At 37.9% G+C, this 23883-nt stretch overlaps 2 protein-coding genes and 1 long non-coding RNA gene across 4 annotated transcripts in view; all 3 read right to left on the reverse strand.

Moving 5' to 3' along the window:
- LOC130418322 (uncharacterized) overlaps positions 1-1716 on the reverse strand; it is a 53599-nt gene extending 51883 nt beyond the window's left edge. The window contains exon 1 of one of the 2 annotated variants that reach the window (XR_008906313.1): positions 1549-1716. This is a non-coding gene — a long non-coding RNA (uncharacterized LOC130418322). The remainder of the gene's footprint in view (positions 1-1548) is intronic. The other variant, XR_008906314.1, reaches the window with a different exon arrangement.
- A 1197-nt stretch (positions 1717-2913) lies between these two features.
- mycb (MYC proto-oncogene, bHLH transcription factor b) lies at positions 2914-5536 on the reverse strand. The gene is made up of 3 exons (XM_056744766.1): positions 4998-5536; positions 4001-4649; positions 2914-3799 (listed from the first exon to the last, which is right to left on the reverse strand). Exons 2-3 carry the CDS (start codon positions 4638-4640, stop codon positions 3273-3275), a joined length of 1167 nt encoding a protein of 388 aa, XP_056600744.1. The 5' UTR covers positions 4641-4649; positions 4998-5536; the 3' UTR covers positions 2914-3272.
- A 1930-nt stretch (positions 5537-7466) lies between these two features.
- Positions 7467-22248, reverse strand: ankhb (ANKH inorganic pyrophosphate transport regulator b). Its single transcript, XM_056744762.1, has 12 exons — positions 21687-22248; positions 18918-19134; positions 16523-16641; positions 15689-15772; positions 15251-15421; positions 14996-15130; positions 14419-14511; positions 13708-13800; positions 11556-11685; positions 10053-10176; positions 9841-9940; positions 7467-8773 (listed from the first exon to the last, which is right to left on the reverse strand). The coding sequence occupies exons 1-12, from the start codon at positions 21780-21782 to the stop codon at positions 8636-8638; spliced, it is 1500 nt and encodes a 499-aa protein (XP_056600740.1). The 5' UTR covers positions 21783-22248; the 3' UTR covers positions 7467-8635.
- Positions 22249-23883: the final 1635 nt, after the last annotated feature.

Genomic DNA, 23883 nt, shown 5'->3' on the forward strand with positions numbered 1-23883 from the left:
TCTGCTCCACCAGCTGCTGCATCTCCCAAGGTGCATCTGAATCCATGCTTCATGACCAATAAATAATGAAGTCAGCAGTAGCTTTTTATGAGAGACAAATGGTGTGTCAACGGTCTTCAGGGTGCTGTCCTATTTGGAACATGGTCGTCCACCGGACCTCAGGTCAGCACAGATGACCTCCTCAAACCCAAACTCAACATTTCAGTTGCATTGAAAAGGGGCTCAGAGCAACGAGCCTGGCCATAATAAATCATAGTGACAGTTCTACCACAACCTAACAGAGTGAAATTGAGTCGGGTCTGCTCTCATGGGACATGTTAAGGGTATGGAAGAGATTTGCACAGGAGAGCATAGTTTAGGGACGCTATTTCTGCATGAGACAGACTTGTCAGTGAACCTGCAGGGTGACATCACAAGGGCCGTGAGACTTGATGTCGCAGTGATGTCCTACGGGTCATAAATCTCTTACAGGATCGTGCTAAGTCCAATGACAGTGCCCTGGGAAATTATTTATAAACTCTGTCAACACAACGTACAAATGAAGACACTGTAAATGGAATACAGACATTGCTACCCAACCAAAAATTTATAATTTTATTCCTTAACCCTGACCTTCTTTCTGTTGCACAACACAAAAGAAGATATTTTGAATAATGCTGGCACCCAAACAGCACTGGCCCCAATTTACATTTATTGATTGGACTCAAAACCACTAAAATATTTCTGCAAATATCATTTTTGCACAACATGTGGGTGAATAAATGATGACAGGATTTATATTCTTGGTTAATTTTTCAACTTTCCTGGAAAAGAGTCTCACAAAGTTGTTGAAGGGTATGTGAATGAATCTTAAAATGAATTATCAATGGACCTAGATGCTGCCAATGTTATAAAAGTCATTTTTAAATGTAGACAATGTTATAAAAGTCATTATTATTGGTAGGCACTTATGCTTTTTGCTGTCCTTATGTTCTTCCAATTGCTTCCATTGTTTCCCTCATCTAGTCCTTTGTCTGTTAAATGACTAAAATGTAAAGGACACATCAAAAGAAAGTTTCCATTCAGGCTGGAAAAATGAAACTGAACTTTTGGCAAAGCCCATGCACTGTGTTGAGTGACAGCCATGTTTTTTCCACCACATACAAAAGTTCACACTGCCTGTACTAGCTTTCTATTCCAATCCTTAAAGAGCAGACAACCATAAACTTGAAACAGAATGTTGATGTAGCATAAAAACATATGAGCCGACATGTTAACATAAAACAAATGACGTCACTGTAAACAAACAGACATACAATGAATAGGAATAAATCAGAACAATAAATCATTGCACAGGCACAATCACGGTTCTCTGCGCAATTATATCACGATATTATAATAACCACAGTGAAGAAGAAGAATGTTTCGATTCATGCAAACTGATATGGACCACTGAATTTCAAGCGGAATGAAATCCTTGCACCTGTGGCAGCAGGCTGAGCACATTGTTATGCTAAAGCTAAGGCTTTCTTGCACTACTTCTAGATCTTAAACGGAAAAGAATCTTACCAGTTTGGACGCCTCAAACAAATCCGTCCACTTTCTAGATGTAAACGCTCTTGGTTTCTTTATATTCGAGTAAGGCTCCATTAGCAAAGCTGCTAAGTGCTCGTGCTCTCTCCTCCATGTGCTCTCAGCAGCACGCACATCGTGCAGCAGTGCTCTGCACAGTCAGATCAGGGGCTTGACGTCACCGCGCAACTTCATCCATTACCGCACAAAATGATGAATTTACTTTTAATCGGTTGCGTAACTCTGTCGTATTTATTCAGTTTTATTGTCATGTTCGTCGTGATTGTTTATGACTTAGTTTTTAACACTAACACACCATCTGACAACCTTAGCCAACCACAGACTAATAACACTTCTCACAATTAAATGTTTTTCTCTATTTTTTCTACTTAAATCCTTGGTTGGTTATTACAGTACTCCTACATTCCTAGTGTATTTGCAACAAGTTGTGAGACACAAGAATGTATGCATGGGTGTGAACTCTTAGTAAAACTTGTTGAATTACTAAATGTTTAAGTCACACAAATGAACAAATATAAATGATAGCATTTCCCTTTGGACATTTATGCTGCGCATTATGATGCTGTATGATGTTTATTTGAAGATGGCTGATACAGTGTAAGTTTTATTACATTTGTTATGCATTTAACAGTTTTTTTGTCATTTTGCAAATGAGAACGACACATCCTATCGTTGTGATTACTTCCTTACTAGGGATGATTCCAAAAGTCTCCTGACTTCCTATTAAGTGAACAAGTAACAGTAGTACATAGGGTCTCAGCGCTTTAATACATGAAACCCAAAAATTCTGAACGGCGGACGCATGCGGTCTATCTGTTCCTCCTACACCAATCCACAAGACCAAGCCGGCCTACCTTAAATATTTCGGGGTATGCTTCAAAATCACAGTGACTTATCCACTGCTTATATGTAGTACCAAAAAAACACTGCCTCCAATTTTAAAAAGCAGCTTTAAATGAAGGAATCTTATAAAACTGTTAGTATTGGTCAACACTTGAGATTGCATTAGATGTACTTGTAAGATAAAGTGCATCCCTCCACCTTAAAACTGCTAAAAGCCCTATAAGATGTGATCATATATTACATTAGATGTGTGCGCGAGTCAGTCTTAGTGCTTTATGTAAAGCATGCAAAACGACTTTCATGTCTATGAAGGATAGACTTCTGACACAAGCATTAGTCATCTAAATACAAGTGACTTACAAATCTTAAGGCGTTGAATATATGCCAAATCCGTTATGAAACAGTGTATCCAATTGTGCACGACTGCTTCTCCCAAAATCTGCAAACTGATGGCTATGAGGTAAATGGGTCATGCAAAAGCATAAGAGTAAGACACGATTAGCCAAACACAATTTATAGAGAAATGCATTTTATAATTCAGAAATCAACAGCATCTTGAATACATATGTGCAATATGTACAAAACGTACAAAAAACGAAACCGTTTAAGTTAAGGCCAACATTTAGTGGAACCGCAGACCGTTGCATTACTAAAAAATGAAATTAAATACAAATAAACCTCCAAAATCATGTTCAATTGAGGCAGTGTAATTGTATAAATCAAAGTCAGAGTGCTGCAACGTTCAGGTGCTCTCATTAAGAGCCACACCCTCCAGACCTTTGTATTGAACGCCACAACCATACAAAGATCTCATCTGCTTAAAACAAGTGCAGTCCATAAATACGAGTCCAAATCACTTAAGAACTGCTCAGATGTTCGAGTCTCTGTTTTAAAAGTTCACATTTTCTCCTCAATCGCTCCTTTAGCGAGAGGAGTTTGTGTTCGTCTTCTTGCATGCCAATGATGCATTCCGTTGCCTTTTTAAGGATCACCACTTTGGCGGCCTTCTCGTTGTTGGCTACGTCGGGAATTTCGTCTCTCAGCGCGAAGAAGCTCTGCTTGAGCTCGTTCCGCCGCTGCCGTTCGAGCACGTTATGAGTCCTCCGCTTATCGTTATCCTCCGAGTCCGAAGTCCTGGGACTCGTGCATTTTCGGTTATGGCTAATTTGCTTAAGCACCCGGCTGCTGCTCTCGAATCTAATCCTTTTGACCGCGGGCTGCTCGTTCCGCGTGGATGGGTGGGCGGCGTAATTATGCTGGTGAACATTAACGTGACACCGTTTGAGGACGACGGGGCTTTGATGCGTCGTGTTCGACTCGGACTTTCTCGCAGACTTTCGTTTTTCCACGGTCACGACGTCGATTTCCTCCTCTTCCTCGTCATCTGTTTAGGGAATGAGAAATAAGGGACAAGCTTAACACACGCGCTCATAGTTAAAGCATTGCGCTCATCCACTTCAAACCTCACATAACCGGGTAAGGGGGGTCTTCCTTTACGCAATGGTTACTGACACCACAGAGCTAATGCTTGAACCGCAACACATCTAAACGAGACATAAGTTGCATTTAAAATGATAGCACTCACCGGAATCACTGTCACTGCTGCTGCTCCCACTATTTGGAGGTGTATCCAACGGCAGTGTCGTGGAAGCCGGCGTGGATTGACCGCAGTTTTTCGAGCTGTCAGTCAACGGAAAGGGAAATACTACTGAAGGGTCAATGCACTGCGAGGCAGAAGCGCTCATGTCCTGAAGGTAGCCGACGTTCGGATTGGACGGACCCGTAGAGTCATTCCTGGAAGAGTCTTTCCTCGCTGCCTGGAGCGACGCTAATCTCTCCGACACCACCTTCTCTAGTTTGGCCGCGGCCGAGAAGCCGCTCCACATGCAGTCCTGAATGATAATAGACTTGAGGAACGATTGGGAGTAGTCCGCATCGCAAATGAAACTGTGGTTGACCACGTCGTCCCCGAGAAACTCCGAAACCATCTCCAGCTGGTCGGCGGTGGAGGGGAACGTGTCCGACAGAGACGGCCGCCGGCTGGGGGAGAGCGGGGGTGTGGGAAGCAATTCGAATTTCTTCCATATATCCTCACTGGGAGCCGGAGGTTGGCCGTGCTGTTGGGTGTAAAAATCCTCGTCCTCGTTGTCGAAATAAAAGTAGGGCTGGTAGGAGTCGTAGTCGTAGTCGTAGTTTTTACTCGCCATACTTGAATACAGCGGCATGGTGAGTGCCTGCGGATAAGAAGAATGGTTACCTTCTCGCCCTTTAAATGATGACAACACCGCACATCAATCTTAAGCAAAAACGTAGTTTTTTTTCAGCCGGAACTTTTTGTTGGCAAGTTATTGAGATAATAGTTAGTTAACGTGCGACTGGCTTAAGGTAAGAAGATCAGCAATGTGTATTTAAATAAAACTTGTAAACGATTTAACCAATCACGTTTTACACAATTCATCTGTTGGACAAGCTATCAGTAGTTAAGATCCATCAAAAGCATCATTTATTCATTAACACAAACGCTTGACGTGAATAATTGTCGAGAAAAAGAATCAAAAACGTGATAATTCGGAGGAACTTACCGTAGCCCTGGTGATAATAATGAATGAAGACTGACAACACGGTTAAAATGTCAGTATGCGAACTATCATGCGAAAGTAAAGTCCAAAGTGGGAGTGGGTCGCACCGGCGTCTGGTCTCGCACACTCGAGCGGCTGTGTTAAAGCCTCGCGCCTGCTTGTCATTTACTGCAGGGTTTCCAACAGCTGCTCCCGCGGGTTTTAATACTATGGATTGTTGTTATCACCCCCCCTTGCTCAGATATTCATGCGCCTTTCCCGCCAAATGTTCGTGGCGTAGTAAGATGTACAGAAGACAAATGTTTTCTTTTTGCAATTCGATTAACACATGGCTTCATGGCAACATGGGCGGTAGTGAATAAAGGTGATGAAATGTCGTCTTTGTTGAATAATAACGTGTTATATAGGGTACTATATAAGGCGGAGTGATCAAATGTGGTGCGGGGGGCGGAGCTATGATAAAACACCGCACAGTGAGTTCAGGGGTACACGATGCATTTTATTTACACATTTTTCTAAATCTAATAAATCTAAATATTATGTGTTAGTTGATATTAAAGAATAAACATCTCAAATGTAACTTGAGCGAAAATATTAAAACAGTAAACATTATGAGTTATTTTAATCCACCATTTCTGATCATATCGATAGACTTTGCTCAACTTATTTTCTCTGTTTGTAATGTTTATTTTTGTTTGTTATTGCAATTTTTGATTACATTAACGGTTTAGGCAGCATTATCATCATTGTGAAATATAATGACCCTATAGACGAAATGGCCAACATCTCTCGATTTGTGGGTAGTGCTTCCCTCTAGTGGCCATAAATAATAAACAGCATAGAGCTTCTCATACAGTAACTATCATTGTTTCTTAGGGATGCGATGAGAACTTAACTTTAATTATGTTGCATGTACAATTATTGTTTTCATTTAAACGTATTTATTAAATGTTATGTAATAATATTAAAATAAAATAAAACGTAAATCACATCTTTTCTGTTTGGGTACTTTTGCATGATTTTGAATAAAGTGCAATTAAGGGCATTAAATTCAACAGTATAGCCAGCAGATTGTGCACGAGGTGAGAGAGGGTCCACCCCAAAAAATGTCCTGGGACATGTGAAATTTACTGACAGTCCTTGTGACTTGATATATGGCAGACCAGACAAATGTTCTCGCCTCAGGGCGTGAGAGCGGCCCTTTTAACTTGAAGTTACTATTAAAGGGTTTTGTCTCAAAGCCAAGTATGTACAAGAGAAATCTTGCAACTTTGACCCCATTTGAAGCATGATCCCATGAATGTACAGGAAGCATGAATGTACAGCAACGTACAGTAGTCTACATAATGTTGGACCATCAGTATCTTATCATGATAGGGGGCATTTTGTTGACATCTGCAAAGACATACAGTATTACTATTTACTGTATTAATTTGTACAAGTAAGAATTATTATGTTGAATGAAGTATTTAATAGTTCATTTTGTTTGCAACTTTATTTAGGCTATGTTATTTGAAAAGTTATTTTAAACTTTGACTGTTTCTTTATCAGAACTGTTTGTTCTAATTATTCTAATGAATTTTTAACAATTCGAAATATTTTCATGATTAAGTCATTTGGTAAAATAAACAAATAAAAAAGTTGAATATAATAAAAGGTAACATTGAGTGAAAATTGAAATGATATAAAAAATAACGGCCAGTGTATTGGTTTATATATGTTTTCCCACATTGGTCAGCAAAATCCACTATAAGTCGACCTCTACTAAAGTGCTTTTAAAATATATCAAAATAATGGGTCTGTTCCTCCAGACATGGAAAATAAGCTGTTAAATATGAATATGTTATAGGATGTGCTTTATGCTGACAGATCTGCTCTTTGATCATGCATAAAGAGCCCACCTGCCTTAAAGGGATACTTCACACAAAAATGAAAATTCTGTCATCATTTACTTGTTCCAAATCTGTATACATTTCTTTGTTCTGATGAAAAAAGAGAAAGATATTTGGACGAATGATTGTAACCAAACAGTTCTTGTACCCCATTGACTACCATAGTACGAAAAATTACAATGGTAGTCAAAAGTCACCAGAACTGTTTGCTGTTCTACATTCTTCAAATTGCCTTTTTTTGTGTTCAACAGAACAAAGAAATGTATACAGATTTGGAACATATCTTGATTTTGGAGTTAAGTATCCCTTTAATCCTTCAGTACCAATGTTCCACGCTAGGAGGAGTCCTTGCTTCGTTAAAATAATGTTCAACGCTACTGCATGATGTTTAGTTTTGATGTCCTTACCTGTTTTTGAAGGGCTACCTGGTATATGTGGCATCTAAAGTATAACTTCTGTTTTTTTAGTTTTAAAAAGTCAAAATGGTCACAACAAGATCGCATTGTTACAGCAAACAATGGCTTTGATCAACAACACACTCTTTTCATTCATTGAACATACGAACCTCACCAAAGACCACTTTAAACCACATTTTCACTGTTTAATAACAGAGGACTGGACACGTTATTTTGCCAGACTGTGATGTTTTGTTCCATCGTGTAATTTTTGCATTGTTCAGAACACCCTATACAAAACAAGCTTAACCAGACTTCACTACAATCTAAATTAAACAAACAGCTTATGGCGTCCTTAATAGCTGTGCATCGTTTAAAAAAAAAGCATCTCAAAGGGGAAGTATGAATAATTGGACTTACTTAATGTGTGTATTTCACGACATCCTGAGATACAAAATAATTGTCCAAATTAAATTAAATATAAATAATAAAAATACTGCAAAAGACAATTATGAAAACACACAGTCCAATTCTTCCGTTTCCAACCACATATACAGTTCACAACATCACTCGTACAAAATGTATCATATTTTATACATCTACAACACATGGTATATTTAAAAAATAGGTCCTCAAGAACACCCATAAACCATTTGTCACTCTGAAACTGTTGTTTTCTAAGATGTCCATCAAATTCATTCTTAATTCCAATAAGAATCTCCATATATATTAATATGTATATCCCCTGTTGATAATAATTTCTTGTCCTGATAAAAGCCAAAAAAAGAGTTGGTCCATAAAACTGTCACTGCCCCGGACCTCAAAAGTCTTTTCAAGTCAGTTAATATCTGTAAGGTATAAGATGTAAAAAAAAGAAAAACAGAAGAAATTTATTCCGAGCGGATGATGTATTTGCATGTAGTATCGTCCTTCCTTTCAAGATTCAAAATGCGTAGGACAGCAGCGCAATAAAAGATCAGCATACAGAAAAATAAAGAGTTAATTGACAACGTTGCTTTGGTACAAATCAATATCTTCACATTCCTGCATCGGGAATCTCCTGATGGCAGCTGGAAGATATGAACACGTTTATATGTCTGCGTGTTTACTGTGAGGATTTTTCGACAAGGATATGCTGCAGAGGACACCTGGTCTCTTCATCATGATCGTGTCTAACTCTCCCTCTGTGTGTTTATTTAAACTGTGTGCACACTGAAATGGAAAACTGGACATTCTCCCACCGTGGCAGAAGGAAAAGAGCAGCGGGGTAAAGCAAGCAATGACGACACTGCCCCGAGAAAACAAGAGGGCCCGGATTCCCACAATGCATCCTGCTCAGCGCAGAATCCACCGCTCAGACTTCCTCCAGTTCTTCCTCATCCTCCTCTCTTAACTCAGCGATGTCATCCATGCGATTCCCGCCCCTGACTTCATTCATGGGGGCGGAGTCCTCATCGTCCATGGTGAGGACCTCATCGGAGTCTTTCTTCTTCTACATAATGGACAGAGAAAAACAAGTCAATATTGGCTATTTAGACAAACCGAACAGTAACCGAACGGCACATCATTTTTGTTCTTTCAACGGACAAGGTCTTGTTCATAAAACACAAATCAAGTAGGAAAGACTTTCTACAGCATGGTTGTCATACTAGATGCTGTGAAGATAGGAGATAATTTTTGCAAATATCTCAACCTGAACCGTGTCGTATATTTTAAGCGACGCGAAGGCAATCGAATAGGTTCGGTGAAAACCAACTAAAAACATAATCTATTATTTGATGAAAATCCTGATTGGTTCGAAAAACGTTGTTTAAGATCGTAAAAAAAAAAGGCCAAGTTGACTCGTTCTCCTGTTATGGATATTGCTTTTTTCCCAATTTTATACTCATAAACAGTAAACCCCAAAGATGACTTTTATCGAATAAGGAGTTGCATTTTAGTTTGTCTTTTTCACATACCCTCATACACTTATTTTTACATACAGCACACAATCCACATTCACAATCCACTTATATTGTAAAAAGAGGAATCCACACTTTAAAAATCTCTTTTAAGTTCGTTATACTCCAAGTATAACATGATGTCATATTTACAGTCCAAGAAGGGCTAGTTTCAGCTCTGCATCTAGAATAAATCTCAAAGGGATAGTTCACCCAAAACAAAAATTCTGCCATCATTTATCTCATATTTTATCTCTTGTCATTTCAAGTTTGTATGACTTTCTCTCTTCTGCAGAACACAAAAGAAGATATTTTGGAAAATGTTGTTAACCAGGCCATTCACTTGGTTTTGTGTCCCTGCAACAGAAGAGAATGGGGGGCAGTGCTGTTCGGTTTCCAACTTTCTTCAAAATATCTTCTTTTGTGTTTTCTTCAGAAGAAAGAAAGTCATAACAGTTTGAAATGACCGGAGGATGAGTAAGAGGGTGAGTAAATGATGACAGAATTTTCATTTTTGCGTGAACCATCACTGTAATCTTTTAAGATATTTACTAATCAAGTAGAAAGGATGTTAGCAATAGTCAGTTTACAGAAAACCTATGGACTCTATGTATTTTACCTGTTTTCGATACACATAGCAAGCTGCGATTGCAACCATAGTGGACTCCCCGATAAAACCAGCCAGCAGAGATCCAACTCCAAGTGTGGCCCCATGTACCCTGTTAAATACGATTGGTAAAAATAGACCCGTATGATTCAACTTTCTCACTCGTAGGTCAGTCTGAACAAAAGTGTCTCCAAAATGCCTCACTGTAAATGTAATAGACCTACCCCATGTAAGGCAGCACTATAAGACTTGTGATGAGAACAATAATGCGGAGAACAGAGCTGGGTGCCAGAACGAAGGTCTTTTTCAGGGTCATGAGCCAACCAGTCAGGTGAGCACGAATTGTAACTGTAAAGATTACAACAGAGAGTTATCAGCTCATGTAAATATAGATTCATGAGATAATCATGTGACAACATACAGTAAAGAAACCTTCGCAGACTTACAAAGGTCTTGCTTAAAAATGACTGAATATTGTTTCACTAGTTACAAAAACTGGTAAGCAAATTTCTATGATTTGTCAAGTACTTCATTCACATGCGAGATTGTACATGGTTATGATTATAAATTATTTGAATCCCAGAATACAACTGACATTTTGGACAGCTGTAGTTTTTAAATACATTTCACGTTTCCATGTTTTTCTTGTAAATTTGTGTTTTCAAATATAGTTAAAATATTCTAAAGTATTCCAAAGTAAAAACTCTAAAGTGTTATAAATCGCTGATTATTTTACTATTGAGTGTATGGTCAACAAATAAAGGAAAAAATAGAGATGGGCATAAAAATGACCAAAATTCCTCCAGTTTGTCGTGCCACACTTGTCATGTTTCTATGCCCCACACTTTGAGATGCACTGGTCTAGTCCAAGATCAGACCTGAGGGCTAAACCTTTTTTGTTTCTCATGAGACTTTTATGAAAAATGAGCTGAGCAAATATGAAACTTAAAAGTGTGATGCAACGGTGTGTCATGCATTCTGACTTCTTTACAATGTTAAATGTCCTGTCTTCTCATGCTTAACATGGTCAACTTGTCAAAAAACGAGTTGTGCCTTGCTTAGTATTTCTGTGCTCGATACACTCCCCCAGCAGTCGTACAGGTTTTGTATTTTTTTTTTTTACATATAAAACTGGTTCGAACAATTTTTCATAGTCCCTTTTGGACAATTCTCCCTGAAAAGCACTCCAATGCGGCAGCCAAGAGAGCAGGAGAAGGAGCATGCGTAGACGTCACTTTCATTTGTGTGCAGGAGAGAGAGAGCATACGTTCGCGAAGTTCAGGTGTTTGTTTGTTCACTATATTTGGGTGATGCATGTTATATAAACTGTGGATATAACGCTGGATTTTGAGATCGTTTGATATATGGAGCCGCCCCAACTCTAAAAGATGCCGGACATAAACCGTATGAGGTGAGTGAAACTGATGTCGGTGTTTTGTTGGCAATGCTTTAGTTCAGCCTACCCCTCTCCCCCGCATGAGCCATATGCTTCGGAAATAATCGTACACCTATATCTATCTTTTATAAATGTGATCAAACTAAATACTCTTCGATGATACGGAGTATACAACAGTACTCTACAGGTACTCAAGATTAATATGAGATTGGCAGAAACCACATGTGTTACGCCCGCTTTAATGAATACAGAAATATAGAGGACTAGAGGCTTCTCAGTCCTGTAAAGAAACTTCTTTTTTACAAATAGTTTTTGACAGAAAGTGCTCTACCTGGAATGGGAAAGAAGGAGAAAATCCGTAATGGGGTGACACAGAGCTCAGCAAAGGCAAGATCTACTCCTATGATGTCTATCAGAATCCTCTCAGAAATGTTTGGAGCCCAGAACACCATAAAACAGAGCTGCAAAAAAACACAAAAAAAACAAGATGAAGACAGAGATTACTTTGATTATTCCTGAACCGCAAACCACAACACAAAGAGGTAAATGTGAAGAACAATCTCAATGACATTTTTACACCACAAGAAATCATTTCAGTATATAGTATTTTGTTGAGTTTATGTTTTGTTTTTACAAATATGTGAAAATCCCCAAACAAGTAAAATGAAAAGACGATAAAGACAAATTTTTTACTTTGTTAAATTTGCCATCTTAAGTCAACAGATTTATTATAAAAAACTTGTCCAAATCATTAGCAATTTTGCATTATCTTAAGTTAAAAAGTTGGTTTTGGTAAAATGGAGTCATATCATCATGTCATCAAGCTAGCATGCGTCTGTAAACAAGTATCCTTCACTTAGCATTACTCTGTTACAACCGTTTACTTTATTTGCTTAAAGAGCATATTGATTTTGTGCTGCTTACATCCATCGGAGTGCACTTCATCATAAGCAGAGCCTCTGGAATCTAAAACAGCGCTGGAATGGAAATGGTGTCTGCACTGCACAGACATGTTGACACGAGGAGCTTAAAGTAAAACCCAAGAGCTGATCCTACAACTACTTAACATTATGATACCAATCAACAACACTGGCCAACCGTCAATCAAGAGCAACCGTTACTAAGCAAAATGCTGCCACTGAAACTAGATGCCTAGAATTCCTAAGAAACCACAGTGGTTCTCTTCTCTGCAGTATTCATGCAGCATTTCAAGAGAGGGGGCCATCTGGACAAAACCATTAGGGATTAAACAGAACACACCCACTATGAGTGACACTCATTCATATAGTTATATGAGTGTCTCTAAGATTACTGGGAAACAAGTGAAATGACAGCATAAATATGATAAGCGTAGCCTAATAGTAGCCAGGTTTTAATCTAGGTCAGGGTGGGAGGGTGTGACCCTGTTACTGCAAAGAGCATAAATTAATCATTCAGCTTGACGACAACACACACCATCTCACACACTCCTTAAAGTGATAGATCACCCAAAAATGAGTCTTCTGTCATCATTTACTCAGCCTCGTGTCATTTTATACCTGCATAAATTAGAAAGATATTTGGAAGAATGTCAGTAATTTTCAATTCTGTGACATTTGACTGCCATAATAGGTCAAATTTAATTGCAGTCAAAGGTGCCCAAGAACTGTTTGTTTTCCTAAATTCTTCAAAATATTTCACTTTGTGTTCAACAGAGCAAGATACAATATTTTTTTCCTAATATGGTAGTGGATGATTTTGCAGAACTGAAAATTATGAGTAAATGATGACAGAATTTTCATCTAGCCCTTTAAATTCAGCCTGGCTAAAGACTTTTATTATTATTAGCTAGATACATGCCCAGTGTGATTTATTTTTAGCATTTTGAATACGGAGGACAACAATAATAGATTTAAAATATCAGAAAGGGGCGAATAAAGTTTAGCTAGGAGGCCATGCCCAACACGTGTTTCAATAAACAGAAAGAAGCCATTCAAGCTGAAATTTAATAAATATATAATAAAAAGTATTTGAACCTTGATAAATTAAAGGATAGTTTACTTAAAAATTGAAAATTCTGTCATCAATTACTCACCCTCGTGTCATTTCACACTTGTGTGACATTCTTTAACACAGAAAAAAACAAAAGCGGCGGTACCCACTCACTTCTATTGTACGGACACAAAACCAATGCATTGTTCGGTTATCAACATTCTTAAAATATCTTCTTTTGTGTTCTGCAGAAGAAAGTCATTCAGGTTTGAAATGACAATAGGGTGCGTAACTGAATTCTCATTTCTGGTGAACTATCGCTTTAAGACGATTGATTATTGTAGGAAAAACCGTCCTTGTCTAAAATAAGGCGGCAGGAAGCATCATTCGCATTTCCATTTAGTTCACAACATTTTCTATTTCAATTTGGTGTCAACACCATTTACTAAAATATGAAACCTGTCTTATTAAAGCCAGACAGAAAAACTGAAATCATCTTTTGAAAAACTTACTGTTATAGAAAGAGCCAAACACCCAAAAGTGAAGCGTCTGATGTGGGACTTTGTCGCAACTGTACCACTGCTGGCCAACTTGTTACTTGGGCTCTAAAGTATAAAAAAACGAAGAAAAAGAGCAGATGACATAAAAGCAATTTACACTGGAAAAATATTCATATAGGATCCTCCAAAAACAGATGTTTTTAGATTATAAAACGCACAACAATGTACAAATTAATGCACGATAGGTGTACAGTGTAGGTATCTAGCATGTAGATCATCTTTATCCAAATGAAATATGATTGGCTAGACAACATCCCCTCCCTTCCTGTAGATTCAGTTAATGTGGGTCCTGCAGTTAGTAAATCCATAAATAACAGCGTACCACAATTCATCTGTTGTAATTACAGTCTTTGGGAACCTACTCTGTTTACCCAAAAATATATTCTGTCATGGTGGATAGCAAACTGTTAGACATATTACATCATCAGCAGCACACTAAAATGGCAAATATATAAACCATTTTTGTTATCCCTTAAGGTTACGTGACAACTTGGTATAAATAAAAAGGCACAGTGACTCTCATTTCTGAGGATTTGGGCAGAACATCGGGAAGAGATGATGCAGAGGTGTAATTTGATATAATGATATATGCAAAGGATGATTATTAAACATTAGACATTGGGTGGTTATGTTAGTTTGTGAGAAACCAACAGCTGCACTCGCCTTGTCAAACGCAGGGTAAACAGCTCGGAGTTCGGTAAGCCAGCCATATGGCATGTGACCCACCGGATATGTTGCCGTGAGAACCGCAACAGCCTGAAAAACAGTGTAAGAGCAAGATTAAAGTGAAAATAGTTAAACACAACGTCATCTGCAGTGAAACACAAGAAGACCTGTGACAGCTTTACAGGCACAAAAAGATTAAAGCAGAAAGAAAATTGATAAAAAATTATACTTGTTATAATGCACGGTCTGTAGCAAATGTACCACAAATTGTTTCCTCAATGCACGTATAAAAAAAATAGGTAGGGTGCAGGTAAGACTAAATGATCTGAATTTAGCAAATATGCATTCAAAATAGAGACATTTACAGATTCATCATTAAATATAGACCCTCTTTGTGCATTTGCCATCAATGCTAGTTCTTAAAATAATCCAAATAGGTCAAATCTGTACTGTGCCTGTTTGCAGCTAAGAGCAAAAGACTAGCAAAAGTAAAATATATGCACATATTATATGTATGAAGGTATTACCATACTGTAGAGGCATATGCGTTTTGTTTGTCCAAGGACGTACTAACCTCTGTGGCAGCTGTGCTTCCTTTCAGATCTCGCGATACAAACAGGTTGACGATAGGCCTGCTAATCCGCTGCGTAGCCAGAATCAGAGCCAGCGGCCACCAAAAGCTTAGCATCTTTTTAATAGTGGCATCTCCCTATTACACAAAATAAATATCAATACAAAAGTTTTAGTTGAAAAGCAGGACAAAATGTATAAAGGAACTAACTAATCATGTAGAATAAAAGATTTGAACAGTTGAACAGTTTGAGCGTACCCCAACCTCAGGACCGCTGGAGTCTGGGATGTTGTCATGGATGGTCCTGTAGTACCCCAAACCAACAATAGTGAAGCGTACAAAGGCTCCCATATACAGAGAGAGGATTGGAATCAACAAGGGCTCTACACACTCCAGATGACTGTGGAGCAAAATAGCCACAAAAACAACCTACAGAGAGAGAGAGACTAGTGTGTAACTGGATTACAATGACAGTGATAAATAAAGCCCTTCTTAAGGCGCATACAGAATCCACCGAGACTACTTCACATCTCATTCTCAGTCACACAGTGGACTCACAATTAAAATCTAATTCGCTACTCATTAAATTCATAAAGCTTTTATTATTACAGTAGGACAGAATTTAGGTCATCTGACCATTTTTCAATCATAGCACTGGAAATGAAATAAACTTGATTTGATGAATCCGAGTTTTACCTGTGCAATGACATCAGAAATAGAGGCACATCCCACCAGGAAACTGTGCTTGTGCTTCAGAAGGATTCCAGCATGAGTCCAGGCCTTAAAGAACACAGGCTTGATTTACAATCACATTAAGAGGCTGTTTATACGATGCAAAGGCGTCTGTTAAGACGGAAACAACGTTTTGGGGGACCGAAAATGCAAACTTTAGAAAACTGGTCTTATAATGAAACTTTTTGCCGTTTTCGTTTCCATTTAAACTGCAACTTTCTGAAACGATGATGTGACGCGCATATGTATTACGCCCTACAGACGCGCAATCATTGCCAAAACAATATGCCGGCTTCCGGTACCGTGAGCTCTCGCTGCTCGACTATCTATAAACGTTTCCCCACCAAAATGTGGATTTGCAGCACCAATAAGACCAGCGGAGACACACTTTTTACATTCGCCAGACTTTAAACACACATAAGTTAGTCGACCAACGGTTTTAAAAAGCACGTTTGGCTCATAACTGTGCATGTGCCAAGGCACGTCCTGTTTCTGTCCACAACAACATGCTATCCACAGCCCTAGCGTGCATATTACAGCGTATTTATCCCTTTTCCTGGATCCATGCAAATGCAGGCCGTTTTGATAACGCTGTCATGTGTATGTGAAACTTTTCAAAAATGCAAAGGAAAAGTTTTTCCTAGTTTCATTGTGTAAACGTGGCCTTAGTGCAATCTAAATCAAAGGCCTTCAAAGATTTCTAGGTCAAGACAGATAGAGTAGAATAAAGAGTTGGGAGAGGGATTCCCTGTCTATAACAGCAATGCATGCATATAATACATTCATGTTTTTACTCACCATGGCATCGAGTAAAGGAAAAGCAGCCAGGTAAAAGAACGCCCTCCGAGTTTTACTCCCCACAGACTCATCCACATGATGCAGTTTGTTAATGATGTAATAGCCCAGCTCTGTATAGGCTAAACAACACAAAAATATATATTTTAATACTTTACATATAATACAGTTTAATACACAGTAACAAACACGAGATATATGACTGTAAGTATGTCTGTTGCTTCCCTCTAGCATGCTTGCAGTGGACAGATGGAAGGCTCGGCTCTAACAAACTGACTGTTAGTGCAAATGAGCTCACTTGGCTTAAAACTGTGTGTAAGAGGCCTTCTGAGAACACAATCAAGATGATGGAGTCTCACTGTGGTATGCTAACATACACAATTTAAAAGCACTTGGTTAAATACCGTGGACAGGTGGTGGTGACTCCGGTTAAAAATTCATGCCCCTATTCAGGTTGTAAACTTGTATCCTATATCCATCAAATGGATGGCCGTGTTACCGTGGCAACATTCTGAAATTCTTTCACTATTTTGTTCAGGGACAAGGACACAAACCAGTGGGCTTTGATTCTGAATTCTTGCTCTGTATGCAAATAGTTATTTGAGTAAATGCAAATGCATTTGGGCCCCAGTAGGTAAACTCACATGTGTTGGTTGAAATTTCTTTCAGTTGGTCAACAAAACTAATTTTCCTTATTTATTAGTTTAGATCAGGGGTTCTCAAACTTTTTTATGGCTTAAGTACCCTTTTTATGATTTTTTTCAAGCCAAATACCCCTTGACCAGTAAACAACATTTTACTTTAAAATACAGTGAAATGAGAGTCAAACCTTTATTATATCTAAATGTATTAATTTATTTTTATGCCGTATTAATTTCATATATATATATACTATTATCATAATTTATTGATTTTCATTATTTATTCCTAAATGTCTCTCATGTACCCCCTGCAGTACCCCTGGGGGAACGCATACCCCCATTTGAGAACCACTGGTATAGATGATTTAGACTGTTGATCATTTTAGATTGTGAATAATTGTTTTCATTATTTACTCACCCTCATGTCATTCCAAACCTGTATGAATTTCTTTTTTCTGGAGAACACAAAAGATGTTTTGAAGAATGTTGGTAACACTGGCCCTCATTGACTTTCGTTGTGTGGATAAAACCACAAAATATTATTATCAAAATATCTCCTTTTGTGTTCCAAAGAAGAAAGAAAGCTGTACAGGGTGATTGGGTAAAATGATGACAAAATATTATTTTTGTGTGAACTTTCCCTTAAAGATAACTGGAACTTTTTAACCACAGTCCGATTAACATATTTGTAATTTGGTAAGCATGGGTGGTGAAACTGCATTTATTTTCTGCCGCGTAGGAGGCTTTGTTTTAGACAATATAATTATAAGGATGAACAAAGACCTGAAAATAAAGTATGTGAGGGAAAGTTTGGAGAGTTCGTTGAGAGAGGCCTACCTATTCAAAGAGGGTGCATGGTACAGACATGAGCATGACGAAAAAACCTTACGTCAACACAGCGAATGTAATCATTCTTGACAAAATAATGCTTATCCTTTGTGGAGTCATGTTTTTGCATATTTTAACCAACAAACTCAGTAAATATATGCTGTAACAACTGCCTAAAGGGATAGTTCAGCCAAAAGTACAAACTCTGTCAACATTTATTCACCCTCAAGTCAATGAGAACCTGTATATGACTCTTTCTTCTGTGAAGATATTTTGACAAATGTCTGAGTGGTGTTGTGTTTATATAATGGAAGTCAATGGGGGTCTGTATTGTTTGGTTACCGACATTCTTCAAAATATCTTCTTTTGTGTTCTGAGAAGAAAGTCATACAGGATTGGAATGACACGAGGATGAGAAAATAATGAAAGCATTTTCATTTTATTTTGAGTGAACTATCAATTTAAAGAACCTAGGAAAACATTTGATAAACACAGTTTTTTAAGACCTATGTCTCCTATTCAAAAACAAGAAATTTGAATTACATTTGTAGTAATAAAATGATCTTCTCTTTCCTAAAACAGGTTATAGGCTGTTGGTATGTAACAGTTTTTCTTGAATGTTACATCTATTTGTGATTGATTTGTCTTCTAATTTTATAATAAACAGTACTTGTTATAAGGTTGAGGAATGGCTAGAATGTACAGTAAATGTCTTCAAAGCAAGTAGACATGGGACAAAGTTACCACAAAAATGCTCAATAAGACTATTTCATTATGAACCATTTGTTAAAAAAAAAAAACACAAAACAGTGTTCCTCTCACACTTTGAGCAAATTATGCAACCCCATTCCAATAAAAACCTGTTTTTCCTCCATAAAGAAGTGAACAGAGAATCTAAAGACAAGGATAGATGCATATGATAGACTTACCAATGAGAGTGTGGAAAATGATCGCCACAGTTCCTGCAGCAACCATGCAGAGGACCGCCTTGGTTCTGTCCCGTTTGCTGTTTACAAACACCAGCCCTACGTTCTTGAAGTCGCTCATAGGGCCCGTGAAGAACTTCATGAGGGAGTAAGCCAGGCCATAACTGGCCAGCATTTCCACCGCATCCTCTTTGACCGCCGCTATTCCCCTGTTCAAAGCCTGAAAAAAAAGATTACACTGATTGATCAGACTCTTCATTTAAGCAATGACGTCTCTTTAAGAATTATACGGATACAATTTGCACAGTGGAAAAAAAAAGACTAAAATCTAGATTTCGCCACATTTTTTATTTTCAGATGCTTAGGGGTCCTGTAAACGGGTGAATGGACCATCAATGGGATATTATTTCTCATGGGATTCTTCAATTCACAAAGAGGGTTATATCCACGAGATAAACTACCGTGGTCTCAGTTGCCTAAATGCCTTTCATGGTAATGCCACCCTGAGAAAGATCCAAAACCACAGATCGCCATTTACTACACGTAGCACACAGGACCGCAAACCCAGAAATGACACAGCACACAGTTTTGCTTCAGTTGCAAAGCTGTTAAAGTGCGATATACCCAAGAAACTGAGACATTGTTAAGCACTGCAAGAAAATGGTTTTAAGTTTCGTCAACAGGTGGAGTGTCATCATTGCAACACATTAATCCAGCACTGTGAAGCATTCCATCAGTGGATTGTATAGTCATAATAAAACAGTAAACATTCCTCTCATATGGCACTCATCCCAGTATATATCCCATTAAACACATGAGAGGATGACTAGTAAATGTGTCAGATGTCACAGCTAATGGAAAATGCTGAGAAAGTACTTTACTATTTGAATAACCTTTGATCTCCGGGCCTTGATTACAAACCGGCAGAATTATTTCTGTACTCAGCAGAAGGACAAAACTCATTTGTATTCAAGTTTGTAGCACACATTATAGAACTGGATTTAATTTGTGTTTCAGTAATGTATTAGTGGATCCTTTTGAGACTATATAGTTTGATAAATTATTTTTTTTATTTGCTTGGTACATAATTCAGTCCTATTTAGACGCAAATAGTCAACCTTTATAAAAAATATTATATAAACTATTTCAGGCCACCCTTTCTCAGGCAAATTACCCTTAGTAAAAACAAATGGTATTTACACTTAAACAGCATTTTCCTTTATTTACACTATTTGTGTAAACCAGCATTTAAAATCTATTACATTTTCCTTTAACACCTGCATGAAATTATTCACAGAAAGCAGAAAGCAGTCGTAAAACGGACGTCAGAAGGTGAACTACTTTTCCTTATCTGCCCTCTACTTCTGAATGTGTCTGACCATTTTTGTCCAACGCCTTACAACAATGTGCAGACAGATAATGATTGTCTGTTACTGTAGGCAGTTGGGCTATTGTGGGTCCTAATCGCATTTTCGGCCACTTTCTGATTCTGAAAAACGTGTATCTAACAAAAGTAAATTGTGAAAGACCATTGATGAAAACAAAGGAATTCTTCTGTGTTGTGACACTAATAACAACATTTCATTTTTGTTTTATTGTTCTTTATTTAGAAAATTAAATCACTAGCAGAATTGAAAGATTGTTCGGCACACTTTCTTTAAGAGATTAAAATTGTCTAAATGTGACACTGGACAACAAAACCAGTCTTATTGGTAAATTTTTCGAAATTAAGATGTTTACATAATCTGAAAGCTGAAAAAATAATAATAAGATTTCTATTGATGTATGAGTTGTCAGAATAGGACAATAACTGGATGAGATACAACCGTTTTAAACTCACGAATATGAGAGTGCAAAAAAATCGAAATATTGAGAAAAATCGCCTTTGAAGTTGTTAAACTGAGACACTGTGACAGGCCATCAACTCACAAAAATAAAGTTTCATATATTTAAGGTAAGAAATTTACAAAATATCTTCATGGAACATCATCTTTACTTAATATCCTGATGATGTTTGGCATAAAAGAAAAATATATAATTTTGACCCATACAATGTATTTTTCTCTTTTCCTAATAATGTTCCCGTGCTACTTAAGACTGTGATCCAGGGTCACAAATGAGAAACTAAAAATGTTATGGCCTTAAATGTCCAATAATCTCTGTATAATCCGATGTTTAGAAATTATCTCATAAAATTTTTGATTAAAAGAGTAAAACGAGGCGCAAAGGGTTATTTCCCCTCTGGTTCAGTAATACAAAAAGGGCCAGAAAAACGCAAGAAAACATTCCAAAGGTTTGGGGTTTCGAGGTGAACCTGTTTTAAAAAGGCAATGCCTGTAATAAAACCCCTACACTAAGACGCACTACATATTGGTTAATGGTTGACAAAACAAGGCCATTGCAGGCAAAATCAGCCCTCTCGAAAGTGCACATTCGTCTCTGTAAAAAGGTTTTTGTATTGCTCACTGTAACACGTTATTGGATGTCTGTATGAGCAGCTGTGCATGGACACACAGCTGATCGGCTCATGGGGCTTGAGATGATGAGCTCCGTTTACCAAGAGCCACTGTGTCATCCCAAAGAACAAATGTCCTAACAAAATAAACGAAGCAATACACATGATTTCAATATGTTGTATTAACCCAATGGTTTGATATCTTTAACAGATACGCATTTCAATGGTTTGCTGCAGCGTTCAGAATCTCCCAAGATAAACACGTAAGGAGGCTAAAGAAATATGACGTTGACATTAAACGCACGATTCACACTTGCCTGTTCGCCGAGATCGATGGCTATGTTGGTTATAGCCAGAGGAATCAGGAATCGGATGAGAGGCCAGTAGTGCGTGAGCGCTGGGAATTTCACCATGTTTGCCCGGAGGAGAGCAGCGACATCAGCCGCACGCTTCGAGAAGGGATGCGAGGCCGGTGACAGCCCGTCGTGTTGTGAGCGTTTTCTAGCAGAAATCCGCCGAGGTGATGATGTCCGTCCCTGCCCTCCTACACAACAACAGCATCATAAAGAATGATCCCGTGCATGGGAAAATAGGAGGCTCGCTAGAAATTTCTGCTGGCGGCTTCTCCATTGTTCACCCATCGGTGGAGAGGAAAATCACGCATATGATCGGTCGAGGCGATAAAGTGCGGTACGGGAATGACGCGGTATGACGGAACCGCGGCGGCAGATATCGGGGCCGCGACGCTTTGTAGCTATTCTCCTGTAGATGGCCTCTCGGTTAACTGTACTTAAGTCATCATCCTTCCTTAACAACACGTGGGGGTCGGCTACATAAAAGCCACTCCTCGTGTATACGTCATCTGCTGCGTGCGGAAAGATCTCCCTACACAAAACACAATGCGCGACCCACAATTGTCCAAAAAAACCCAAAGGCAATTCTAGGAAGAGTTAAGTAGTGAGGTCCGTCCAAGCCAAAATATAGTCAGTCCTCCACAACCTCCCTATAAGACTATTCATATATATATATATATATATGATTGTAAGGTAAATGTTAATAATTCACAATTAACAATTCATTAATATTTAAGTAACGTTAGGCAATCCATCAGCTGAAATTTGAATGAGACTCAAACATAAGTGCATGAAGCCTTGAGCAGTCCAGTAGGCGGCGCTGCAGGACAGTCAAATCACTTGTTTTAAGTAAAAAAAACTTTTTTTTCACCAATATAAAAATGTATTTAAATGCAGATTTATTCTTTTTATACGGATTTTATTATTCACGTATATAATGGTGGAATATAATACATAAGGCTATAATGACGAACAGTTAAGATTTAACCTATTTAAATATCAGATAACCAGTGGTATCAAAGTGATTTTTACAACATTTCGCAAAAGAAAACATGACCTAAATTAAAATAATAATAATTTGATTTCCCACCAACTTTTTCAATCGAAATATATTGTGCATTGAGATGCATCACAACCTTATTTTATATATCGTGTTTTACCTGAGATGACAGCAGCATATGCAGCTGTCATATTAGGACTTTTTATATACGCTATAATATGTTATACTGTAGTTCGTGTTATACTTTACTTATTTAATTTTCCCTAGTAAAACATTTACTGAACAATATGAGATGGTGTCTGTGGTGAGGAAGGCGGGACGAGAGCCGTGAGGCGGGGCCGGTGGCGTGAGCGATAGTTGGAATATCTCACGGACAGTGTTGGGTAAGGTACTATGAAAAAGTAATTAATTACTAGTTACTCATTACATATTCAATAGTGTAATTAGATTACTGTCCAAAAAGTATTTAGTTACTCATTACTAATTACTTTCTATATCCTACATCAACCTTGATTAGTTAAGTGATTCAAGAATATACATGAAACGGCTTATTGAATTCATTCAAATAATATTACTGACCAAAGTATTACAAATGTGAGAATTATACATTAAAGCACAGATTTTAAAGTAAGACTTTGAATTTTGAAGTCAATTACGCTATTGCACACGCATATATTTAACAAAGTATTTAGTTTAATTACATCAAAAGTAACTGTATTTAAATTACAGAAAACATATGAGTAATCCCTTACTTTACTTTTTCAAGGGGAAAGTAATTAAATTACAGTAACTAATTACTTGGTAACTAGTTACACCCAACACTGCTCACGGAGGAAATCGGGAGTATAAGAGGACGAGCGACGGGACTGCTGACGACAGAGGACCGGGCCTGGACATAAATTTGCATTTATGTTCATATGGTCGGCAGTTGACCGCGAGGTGGCTGCCGGCATTTTACTTCCGTATTATTGTTATTTATTTGATTAAAGTGCTTTAAATGTTCGCCAGTTCCCGCCTCCTTCCTTCCTTTTATTCAAACTGGTGCATCACTATGCTATATGAAATATCGAGCTGCTGCTGTTTCTAATGTAACTCTTTATCATGATGTTCTTAGGTTTATAACAAACTGTAGTTTTAGAACTCATCATCACAAACTGTACA

This window comes from Triplophysa dalaica, chromosome 3, assembly GCF_015846415.1.
Source record: "Triplophysa dalaica isolate WHDGS20190420 chromosome 3, ASM1584641v1, whole genome shotgun sequence".
NCBI lineage: Eukaryota > Metazoa > Chordata > Actinopteri > Cypriniformes > Nemacheilidae > Triplophysa > Triplophysa dalaica.